The sequence below is a fragment of the Coregonus clupeaformis genome, chromosome 21 (genome assembly GCF_020615455.1).
Source record: "Coregonus clupeaformis isolate EN_2021a chromosome 21, ASM2061545v1, whole genome shotgun sequence".
Classification (NCBI taxonomy): Eukaryota; Metazoa; Chordata; class Actinopteri; order Salmoniformes; family Salmonidae; genus Coregonus; species Coregonus clupeaformis.
The window spans coordinates 37,502,466-37,514,954 of NC_059212.1; the positions used below are offsets into that span (position 1 = coordinate 37,502,466).

General features: G+C 44.8%; 1 protein-coding gene across 1 annotated transcript in view; it reads right to left on the minus strand.

The window, feature by feature from the left end:
- Positions 1–12,489, minus strand: part of LOC123481562 (receptor-type tyrosine-protein phosphatase S-like) — a 141,728-nt gene that overhangs the window by 101,108 nt on the left and 28,131 nt on the right. The window contains exons 2-3 of the mRNA XM_045206038.1: positions 10,347–10,424; positions 6,459–6,665 (exon numbers count right to left, since the gene is read on the minus strand). Coding sequence (XP_045061973.1) covers positions 6,459–6,597 — 139 coding nt within the window. The 5' untranslated portion in view covers positions 6,598–6,665; positions 10,347–10,424. The remainder of the gene's footprint in view (positions 1–6,458; positions 6,666–10,346; positions 10,425–12,489) is intronic.

Sequence of the window (12,489 nt, forward strand, 5' to 3'; positions counted from 1 at the left end):
TGGTTTGAAGAAATCAACTGTGGGAGCAATTATTAGGAAATGGAAGATATACAAGACCATTGATAATCTCCCTCGATCTGGGGCTCCACGCAAGATCTCACCCCGTGGGGTCAAAATGATCACAAGAACGGTGAGCAAAAATCCCAGAACCACACGGGGGGAGCTAGTGAATGACCTGCAGAGAGCTGGGACCAAAGTAACAAAGCCTAGCATCAGTAACACACTACGCCGCCAGGGACTCAAATCCTGCAGTTCCAGACGTGTCCCCCTGCTTAAGCCAGTACATGTCCAGGCCCGTCTGAAGTTTGCTAGAGTGCATTTGGATGATCCAGAAGAGGATTGGGAGAATGTCATATGGTCAGATGAAACCAAAATAGAACTTTTTGGTAAAAACTCAACTCGTCGTGTTTGGAGGACAAAGAATGCTGAGTTGCATCCAAAGAACACCATACCTACTGTGAAGCATGGGGGTGGAAACATCATGCTTTGGGGCTGTTTTTCTGCAAAGGGACCAGGACGACTGATCCGTGTAAAGGAAAGAATGAATGGGGCCATGTATCGTGAGATTTTGAGTGAAAACCTCCTTCCATCAGCAAGAGCATTGAAGATGAAACGTGGCTGGGTCTTTCAGCATGACAATGATCCCAAACACACCGCCCGGGCAACGAAGGGAGTGGCTTCGTAAGAAGCATTTCAAGGTCCTGGAGTGGCCTAGCCAGTCTCCAGATCTCAACCCCCATAGAAAATCTTTGGAGGGAGTTGAAAGTCCGTGTTGCCCAGCGACAGCCCCAAAACATCACTGCTCTAGAGGAGATCTGCATGGAGGAATGGGCCAAAATACCAGCAACAGTGTGTGAAAACCTTGTGAAGACTTACAGAAAACGTTTGACCTGTGTCATTGCCAACAAAGGATATATAACAAAGTATTGAGAAACTTTTGTTATTGACCAAATACTTATTTTCCACCATAATTTGCAAATAAATTCATTAAAAATCCTACAATGTGATTTTCTGGATTTTTTTTTCTCATTTTGTCTGTCATAGTTGACGTGTACCTATGATGAAAATTACAGGCCTCTCTCATCTTTTTAAGTGGGAGAACTTGCACAATTGGTGGCTGACTAAATACTTTTTCCCCCCACTGTATATATATAATTCTTGGGGAAATGTATCCACCAGTTGCCCATCCCTGCTTTAACGTATTCATATCACACATGCCATTTTCAGCCCCTGCAGTGAATCACAATGAAACAGAAATGCCATTTTGAGAACAAGAATTTAGAGATTGCATACATTATTTCATTCATACTGTATACAGTATCTCCTTTACTGTCACGCCCTGACTCAGGGGACGTTGATTTGTTGAGTCAGGGTGTGTATATTCCGTGTTATGTTGTGTTTTTCTATGTTTAGTTCTAGATCGTTTAGATCTATGTTGGCCAGGGTGGTTCCCAATCAGAGGCAGCTGTAGCTTATTGTCTCTGATTGGGGACCATACTTAGGCAGCCTGTTGGCACCAGTTAGTTTGTGGGATCTTGTTCTGTATAGGTTTGTTTGTGTAACCTTAAGACTTCACGTATCGTTTGTTTGTTGTTTTGTCATGTTCAGTACTTAAATAAACATGTACGCTTATCACGCTGCGCCTTGGTTCAACCAGTCATTAAACGATCGTGACATTTACTTGAAGAACCTTCTTATAAAGTATTATATTATAAAATGTTATATTGCCTTAGAAACATTCATATAGCTCCGTCTTATCAAATATATCAGCTGCTGCCTGTTTCTCTGGGAGCAAAAACAATTTCATTTTCTCTATACTGTATGCTTACTAGAAACTGCAAATAAAAATCAGTTTCAGGCACAGTATCCATACATCTCCACTGTGCTAAAAATCCAATCTTGTCAAGCTACTTCATAAATGTTCATCTTCTCTCTCTCACATACAGAGAGTTCTGTCCCTCTGTGTCTGCGGACTGTTACCATGGCAGCCAGCTTAACTCCTCCTCAGCTGCAGAATACGTTCTATCCATCAGGGTAAAGCCGGCCTAACCCTCACCATAGCAACCTCCCTCTCTCCCTCCTCCCTCTCTCCATCACTGGGCCAGCGCTGTGCTGATTTGGTTCTACTCTAGAGAGAAAGAGAAGCTGAAGAAACCCCACCACCATACCCCCTAAAATCACTGACAGACAGAAAAGCACTCTGCCTTTCATCCCTCTGCATCTAACTTCACACTTCAGTGAGTAACAGTCACACAGCAGCCAGCCTACCTCTGAGCTGCGAGGTGATGTGCCTGAGCAGAAATCCAGAAACCTCAACAATACCTTGTCTAAAAAAAACAGTGTATTATTGTAGCCTTTCAACCATACACACACGGCACACACCATACACTGTTAGTTGTGAAGTGTTGCACTACTTTGTGGAGCTGTGTAAGGGGGTTGAATTCACATTCAACATCGGTTTACATTTCTGCACTGTCACTTTCGAAGAGGTGATTACTGGTGTGTTACTGCCACAGCACACCAGAACCAATTCTATTTATATGACCACTACTGGCCTCTGACTGCATTCTGAACCAGGTTGGAGCCTTTGGTTCTGGTTCCATGGATCTATAATAAACCCAGACATCGAGAACCAGATCCACCACTGGCCTTCCTTAGAATGATATGGAATTCTATGAGGATATTCAAGAAGGTTGTCTGTCTCTTTAAAAGCAGCGAGCAGAGTGGACTTCACTCCTTCACTCCATGGCTGACAGCAGGATATAATGATAGACTAATATCTCTGGCCTATCTTAATGAAACACCACAAGGCTATGATTATTTAATAGCAGTGATAGGTACAGTTGAAGTCGGAAGATTACATACACTTAGGTTGGAGTCAATAAAACTCGTTTTTCAACCACTCCACAAAATTCCTGTTAACAAACTATAGTTTTGGCAAGTCGGTTAGGACATCTACTTTGTGCATGACACAAGTAATTCTTCCAACAATTGTTTACAGACAGATTATTTCACTTATAATTCACTGTATTACAATTCCAGTGGGTCAGAAGTTTACATACACTAAGTTGACTGTGCCTTTAAACAGCTTGGAAAATTCCAGAAAATTATGTCATGGCTTTAGAAGCTTCTGATAGGCTAATTGACATCATTTGAGTCAATTGGAGGTGTACCTGTGGATGTATTTCAAGGACTACCTTCAAACTCAGTGCCTCTTTGCTTGACATCATGGGAAAATCAAAAGAAATCAGCCAAGACCTCAGAAAAAGAATTGTAGACCTCCACAAGTCTGGTTCATCCTTGGGAGCTATTTCCAAATGCCTGATGGTACCACGTTCATCTGTACAAACAATAGTACGCGAGTATAAACACCATGGGACAACACAGCCGTCATACCGCTCAGGAAGGAGACACGTTCTGTCTCCTAGAGATGAACATACTTTGGTGCGAAAAGTGCAAATCAATCCCAGAACAACAACAAAGGACCTTGTGAAGATGCTGGAGGAAACAGGTACAAAAGTATCTATATCCACAGTAAAACAAGCCATATATCGACATAACCTGAAAGGCCGCTCAGCAAGGAAGAAGACACTGCTCCAAAACCACCATAAAAAAAGCCAGACTACGGTTTGCAACTGCACATGGGGACAAAGATCGTACTTTTTGGAGAAATGTCCTCTGGTCTGTTGAAACAAAAATAGAACTGTTTGGCCATAATGACCATCGTTATGTTTGGAGGAAAAAGGGGGTATCTTGCAAGCTGAAGAACACCATCCCAAACGTGAAGCACAGGGGTGGCAGCATCATGTTGTGGGGCTGCTTTGCTGCAGGAGGGACTGGTGCACTTCACAAAATAGATGGCATCATGAGGAAGGAAAATTATGTGGATATGTTGAAGCAACATCTCAAGACATCAGTCAGGAAGTTAAAGCTTAGTCGCAAATGGGTCTTCCAAATGGACAATGACCCCAAGCATACTTCCAAAGTTGTGGCAAAATAGCTTAAGGACAACAAAGTCAGGGTATTGGAGTGGCCATCACAAAGCCCTGACCTCAATCCTATAGAAAAATTGTGGGCAGAACTGAAAAAGCATGTGCAAGCAAGGAGGCCTACAAACCTGACTCAGTTACACCAGCTCTGTCAGGAGGAATGGGCCTAAATTCACCCAATTTATTGTGGGAAGCTTGTGGAAGGCTAACCGAAATGTTAGACCCAAGTTAAACAATTTAAAGGCAATGCTACCAAATACTTCTGACCCACTGGGAATGTGATGAAAGAAATAAAAGCTGAAATAAATCATTTTCTCTACTATTATTCAGACATTTCACATTCTTAAAATAAAGTGGTGATCCTAACTGACCTAAGACTGGGAATTTTTACTAGGATTAAATGTCAGGAATTGTGAAAAACTGAGTTTAAATGTATTTGGCTAAGGTGTATGTAAACTTCTGACTTCAACTGTATGTGTAATGTGGAGATGTGCATCACCCCCTCTACGGCTGCATGCAGGAAATTAGACCTGTCTGGACAAGTCTGACCAGATCAAACCGTTCCACTGTAAATCCAATTACAGTAGTGACCTATAACTATGGCCCAGAGTTGTTCCTGGTCAGGTTACATGGTCACAGAAAATTCAGGGTCCTAGCCATAACAATTAAGGATATCAACCATAACAAATATTATCATGGGCACTCCATAAGTGTTAGAAATATGACAGCTATTTTGGGGCTGTTATTTGGGTCGCTATCTTCTTTGTGTCACAGAGCAACACTGTTAGCAGTGTTAACTGAAATAAGTTAAAAACTGTAAATGTCCAATAAAATGTATATAGTATGTATAAGCTGGAAGTAGAAGCCTAAGTGTTGTTGTCCATTAGTTTACTCCAATTAGGGGAGGGGTGGTAGGGTTAGGGGAAAATAATAAAGGAAAATATGTTAACACCTCTAGGTAATACCTCTATGTAAAACACTCTCCTTTATCTAACATGCTGACCACACCGCTCGCGTTAAATTGCAAGAGCGTTGAAAAATAAATGTACCCATATATGTTATTCAATAATTTCATCCAAACTGCTTTCGCTCATCAACGAGCGTCTATGTTACCAGGCGCTAAAGTAGAACTTAGCTCTATTTTTGACGCTTGACACACTGCAAGTCCCGCCTCTCCCATCTCCTCATTGGTTTTTAGGAGCATATACCCACATGGGTGATTGAAAGATGAACTTTGGTCCACACTCCAGTCAGGTGGTGGTGGTAATGTACCTTAAAGTTGGTTGCCAACCGCCATATAAAGTCCACAGAAGAAGAAGAAGAATTATAAGAAGACTGAAGGAGGAGAGATTACTAGAAACTAACTAGGTTTCCCCTTTTATCTGTGGATTAATTGTCGGAGTAGAGAACACACGATTTTGTGTGAAAATAGGTCAAAATTCTTCAAAGATCCAGAAAAAAAGGAACTTGTGCATTTCAGGTAAAAAAACAACCCAATGTTTATATCCCAGGACAAATTAGCTAGCAACAGCAAGCTAGCTAACTAAATGGCCATGCATATTTCATGTGCTTTGACCTGTCCCCAAATTAATATAGCTGGTTCAGAGTTTGTTTTGATATTTCAACCTGTGTGTCCTGATCACTTCTGGTGTGGATGGACAAAAATCAACATGCACGCGATGGTGCCAGAAGACACATGCGCGTGCCTGGTCTAGTCAGCATGTTAGAACTGTAAGACATATCAAGACATGCTTTCATACAGTAGCCTAAATGTGATGATTGACTGAGTCCGTGCTGACAACCCCTCACTACTCACCAGTGTGTTGAAAACTATTTATGTTCTTGAATGCCACATACTTCCGTAGCGTTTTCAGTGTTGCAGGGTTAAAATTAGATGTGTTCTATGTTCCCTTGTTGCTTTGATAAAGGTGAAGATTGAGTATGTGCTGACGTGTGTTCACCATTTATCAGTCCATTAAAACCACCATGGTCCTGACAGATCTTGTGAAACACCTATCACTGCAGAAATAGACAGGTAGACAGACAGATCGTCATCTGTGCACCTTCACCCCAAAACCACGTCACCACTCACTGCAGCTAGCGCTGACCAACACAACTCACTGTTACAGCTGTCGGTCAGCAGAGAGGGAGGGAGGGAGGAAGGGAGGGAGGGGGAGAGAGAGAGAGAGAGAGAGAGAGAGAGAGAGAGAGAGAGAGAGAGAGAGAGAGAGAGAGAGAGAGAGAGAGAGAGAGAGAGAGAGAGAGAGAGAGAGAGAGAGAGAGAGAGAGAGAGAGAGAGAGAGAGAGAGAGAGAGAGAGAGAGATACAGTAGATGCACAGACAGCCATTTAGACAAACTGACAAACCTACACCTAAATATCTAAACCAACTGGCAGTCTTACAGATAGACAGACACATGAACTAACACACCCACACAAACATACGGTATATCTGTGGTGTGTTACTTACCCACGGCCTCAGAGAGGTTGGGCAGGGACGTGAGCAGCAGCAGTGGCAGCAGCAGACAGGGGGGGTAGAGGCAGAGGCCGTACCCAGGACGAGTCGCCCTGGACTTGGCTATGGTTCCACTGGGTCTGGGGGGAACCATGGTACCTCCTGTGACTGGGGATGGAGGTGGGGGATGGGGGGAAACTTCCCTCAACAGGGCTTGGGACTCTGAATAAAGAAATAAATAAATATGTTTAAATAAATATGATGCTGAAAATATCCCTTTGAAGAACAATAAACATAGCCGATGATAATAGCAGACTAGGTCAGTTGAATGAAAAACACTTTTGAGGTCAAGCAAGCATCTGCATGTGTATACAGTAGAACAATAGAACAGAAATGAACCAGAAAATAAATAAAGAAATATCCAAAAATAAAACGAGCGTAAAAGTAAAATGAGCCTGTGGTCTAAGGCACTGCATCGCAGTGCTAGCTGTGCCACTAAAGATCCTGGTTCGAGTCCAGGCTACGTCACAGCCGGCCGCGACTGGGAGACCCATGGGGCCCAGCGCCGTCCAGGTTAGGGGAGGGTTTGGCCGGCAGGGATGTTCTTGTCCCATCGCGCACTGGCGACTCTGTGACGGGCCGGGCGCAGTGCACGCTGACACGGTCGCCAGGTGTACGGTGTTTCCTCCGACACATTGGTGTGGCTGGCTTCCGGGTTAAGCAGGCATTGTGTCAAGAAGCAGTGCGGCTCGGTTGGGTTGTGTTTCGGAGAACGCACGGCTCTCGACCTTCGCCTCTCCCGAGTCCGTACGGGAGTTGCAGCGATGGGACAAGACTGTAACTACCAATTGGATACCACGAAATTGGGGAGAAAAAAGGGGGTAAAATTGTTCTGTATGTTACTATCTCAGTACAGACATATTCAGCCTCTCCACCCACTGCTCTAATAGCCTTTCTACTGTCACAGTTTTCCTCCACTGGCCACACATAAACACAAAAGGTTTACACACGTTCATAAAACCTGTGTACCCCTAATAGGGAAACACTCAGACAAAGAGGATATTAAAGCCGAAGGTGTGTTTTGCCATCCCGGCAACATGCAATATTCAATAAGAGTGTCCATTATGTTAGATGGTGAAGCCCCCATATAATAGATGTCCTGTGGTTAATCCTAGTCCAGCCATGGGGATTGGGCCTGACTCCTCTGAGCTGGGGGATTTCAGCCCTGACATGAGAGGAGAGATTCAGCCGAGCTCTGCAGAAGCTCCCTGCCCAGGAGTCAATAACTCCTCCAGTCACATCGATCCCTCCCTCATTCCTTCTCTAACTCTATCCCTCCCTCCTCCCCCAGTCTCCTTTGTTAACCTGCTTGATAGCATACACATTTTTATCCTGTTCAGAACTGATGGAACACACACAGAGAGACACAGAGAGACACAGAGAGACATACAGAGAGACATACAGAGACACACAGAGAGACACAGAGAGACACAGAGAGACACAGAGAGACACAGAGAGACAGATACACAGAGAGACAGAGACAGAAAGAGACACAGAGAGACACAGAGAGAGAGAGACACACACAGAGAGACAGAGACAGAAAGAGACAGAGAGAGACAGAGAGAGAGAGACACACACACAGAGAGACACAGAGACAGAAAGAGACAGAGAGAGACAGAGAGAGAGAGACACACACAGAGAGACACAGAGACAGAGACATATAGACACATACAGATGATTAGAGGAACACACACAAATACTGCACAAGTACACGCATGCGCGCGCACACCCACCCACCCACCCACACATTTCCCAAAGTTATCAACAGTTTCCCACATCCAGTGAAAGGGTTGAATGTGGTTCCCTAATACAGAGACTTCCTACCATTCTAGAGGAGAGTTCCATATTAATATGTATATGGACTTATCCAAGATCTTATCAGACTGACAGGCTAATGACGCATTAAAAGGAATTAACGTCTAGCTCTATAACCCTGTTTGAGCTCTAAATATAACTAGTCTATAAACGTATCTGTCCATCTGACATATATTTCATGGAGCGCTACTTCCCTGCTTCCCCCTCTCTTTTATCTAGACTCCGAGAGCACTTCCTAATAGATATGGAATAGAAAAGCTTTCAGGATTTACTTTTCAATTCAATAACCTAATAGCTGCAACCTAATTAGAGCTCATTCAAGTACCATTCCAGCCAGCGCAATGAATTCTCCTCTTAAAGAAACTCAATTGATTGGCGAGCATCATCAGCATGATGCAGGGGATGATAAGGAGCAGATATATGCCTCATGTCCTCGTCCATGTGGGTCCTGTGTTGAACTGCCCGACTGGCAGAAACTGGGCTGATTCAGTACGGTAGCATGGTAAAAGGGTTATAGAAATTTCTGATGAAATAAATTCATTTTGGAATTCCTTCTTTCCCACTATGGCGAATTGGTCCTGATCTAATTCAATCTTGAGTGGTCTGTCACTCTAATCAAGCTCCTGTTCTGGTCTACCCTTCTCTCATCTCAATCCCTCGTCTCACACCTGTCTCCTCCTATATCCCCTCACTCTTCTAACTCACCACCAGTTTCCCCAGTTTCTCTGTCCCCTGTCTCCCTGTTTATCTGTCTCCCCAGTATCTGTCTCCCCAGTCTCTCTGTCTCCTGTCTCTCTGTTTCTCTGTCTCCCCAGTATCTCTGTCTCCCCAGTCTCTCTGTCTCCCCAGTATCTCTGTCTCCCCAGTCTTTCCATCTCCTTTCTCTCTGTACCCTGTCTCCCTGTCACCCTGTCCCGTCTCCCTGTCCCGTCTCCCTGTCCCGTCTCCCTGTCCCGTCTCCCTGTCCCCTGTCTCTCTGTCTCCTGTCTCTCATCTCCCTGTCTCCCTGTCTCCCTGTCCCCTGTCTCTCTGCCCCCTGTCTCCCTGACCCCTGTCTCTCTGTCCCCCCGTCTCACCACATCTCATCCTCCCCAGCTCCGCCTTCCCTGTCCCCTGTCTCCCAATCCCTATGCCCCTGTCTCTCCATCTTGTAGTTAACCTGCTATCTAAACCCGTGATCCTTCCCTGTCCCCTGTCTCTCTGTCTAACCCCCCCTTCATGTGTCTCCTTCCCCCTGTCTCTTCCTCTCTCTTGTATTTAACATGCTATCTAAACCCTTGATCCTTCTCTTTCACCACATGACCTGTTCCCCAGCTGCAACAGCTGCCCGGTCGTGGTCCACTAACATAGTTAAACAAAGGGGCTTACAGTAAGTCTATCTGTGAATGGAGAAACCGTCCTAGCTACTGTACTGCAGGCCTTGCCATGACCTGTCCTAACACTTGTTAATCCTCTAAAACTCACTACCACTGCATTGACCCTGTTGGCTGGCAGACAGAATGGCAGATTTGCCTCTGTATTTTTATGCTCACCCCTGGCACATGTCCCTTAAAGGGAAACTTTGGGATTTTGGCAATGATGCGCTTTACTACTTCCCCAGAGTCAGATGAACTCGTGGATACCATTTTTATGTCTCTGCGTGTAGTTTGAAGGAAGTTGCTAACTAGCACTAGCGCAATTGCTAACTAACATTAGCGCAATGACTGGAAGTCTATCGGTATCTGCTCATGCTAGCAGATATCCACAGACTTCCAGTCATTGCGCTAACACTAGTTAGCATTGGCTTGTGAAACTACCTCTAACACAGAGACATACAAATGGTATCCACAAGTTCATCTGACTCTAGGGAAGTGGATAAAGGGCCTCATTAATATCACTTTAACGTATTCTCCAGCCAAGTATGGAGATATTACTGTACTGTACCTATACACAGCATATACTACATCAGCAGGACCATGCATCAGGGCCATGTGTGTGTCTGTGTGTGTGTGTGTGTGTGTGTGTGTGTGTGTATGTATGTGTCCTTACCTCTGGGTGTTCTCTACAGCCCTGGCTGAGGCATCATGGCCTGCTCTGTGGAATCCTCAGTGTGACCATCCAGTGGACCTGCAACAACACAGAAAGGAGGAGATGAGTTAACACAACCTGAGGGTATGTGTGACCTCATAACGACACACACACACACAGAAAGACAGAGAGACACATACAGCCTTTCTGTGAGCCCCACCCTGTTCAAGGTTAAGTTATCTTCAGTTTGCCAGACACGGAGCATACCTCATGAGGAATCTAAGAGCAAATGAAGGGCAATTCATAGTAATGTCTCTATTATGATCCTAAGCATCAACACATTGAACTGAAAATATCACTTTCCTGTTCCACTGTTTGGTTTTTATCACCTCACCCTCCCCTGTACCCCACCCCTCCCTCTTACCCATCATGCCTTGCACCACAGTCGGGCTGAGGCAGTCTCTACGGGCCATGTCTCCATGACAACAAAGCAGCCAGTGACACGTGAGATCACAGGCAGGATCTGTTTCCTTGGGTAGGTGTACGGCCAAGCAGTATCTTTAGCTGGGAGATAGCTAGCTACAGCAGTTAGTAGCTACAGAAGAGCAACCAGGAGGAGTGTCTTTAGACCAATACAGGTGAACAGATGGCTGAGGAGTGTCTTTAGACCAATACAGGTGAACAGATGGCTGAGGAGTGTCTTTAGACCAATACAAGTGAACAGATGGCTGAGGAGAATCTTTAGACCAGTACAGGTGAATAGATGGCTGAGGAGTGTCTTTAGACCAATACAGGTGAACAGATGGCTGAGGAGTGTCTTTAGACCAATACAGGTGAACAGATGGCTGACAAGTGTCTTTAGACCAATACAGGTGAACAGATGGCTGAGTAGACCAATACAGGTGAACAGATGGCTGAGGAGTGTCTTTAGACCAATACAGGTGAACAGATGGCTGAGGATTGTCTTTAGACCAATACAGATGAACAGATGGCTGAGGAGTGTCTTTAGACCAATACAGGTGAACAGACGGCTGAGGAGTGTCTTTAGACCAATACAGGTGAACAGATGGCTGAGTAGACCAATACAGGTGAACAGATGGCTGAGGAGTGTCTTTAGACCAATACAGGTGAACAGATGGCTGAGGAGTGTCTTTAGACCAGTACAGGTGAACAGACGGCCGAGGAGTGTCTTTAGACCAGTACAGGTGAACAGATGGCTGAGGAGTGTCTTTAGACCAATACAAGTGAACAGATGGCTGAGGAGTATCTTTAGACCAATACAGGTGAACAGACGGCTGAGGAGTGTCTTTAGACCAATACAGGTGAACAGATGGCTGAGGAGTGTCTTTAGACCAATACAGGTGAACAGATGGCTGAGGAGTGTCTTTAGACCAATACAGGTGAACAGATGGCTGAGGAGTGTCTTTAGACCAATACAGGTGAACAGATGGCTGAGGAGTGTCTTTAGACCAATACAAGGGAACAGATGGCTGAGGAGAATCTTTAGACCAATACAGGTGAACAGATGGCTGAGGAGTGTCTTTAGACCAATACAGGTGAACAGATGGCTGAGGAGTGTCTTTAGACCAATACAGGTGAACATATGGCTGAGGAGTGTCTTTAGACCAATACAGGTGAACAGATGGCTGAGGAGTGTCTTTAGACCAATACAGGTGAAAAGATGGCTGAGGAGTGTCTTTAGACCAATACAGGTGAACAGATGGCTGAGGAGTGTCTTTAGACCAATAAAGGTGAACAGACGGCTGAGGAGTGTCTTTAGACCAATACAGGTGAACAGATGGCTGAGTAGACCAATACAGGTGAACAGATGGCTGAGGAGTGTCTTTAGACCAATACAGGTAAACAGATGGCTGAGGAGTATCTTTAGACCAATACAGGTGAACAGATGGCTGAGGAGTGTCTTTAGACCAGTACAGGTGGACAGACGGCTGAGGAGTGTCTTTAGACCAATACAGGTGAACAGATGGCTGAGGAGTGTTTTTAGACCAATACAAGTGAACAGATGGCTTAGGAGTATCTTTAGACCAATACAGGTGAACAGACGGCTGAGGAGTATCTTTAGACCAATACAGGTGAACAGATGGCTGAGGAGTGTCTTTAGACAACTACAGGTAAACAGATGACTGAGTAGACCAATACAGGT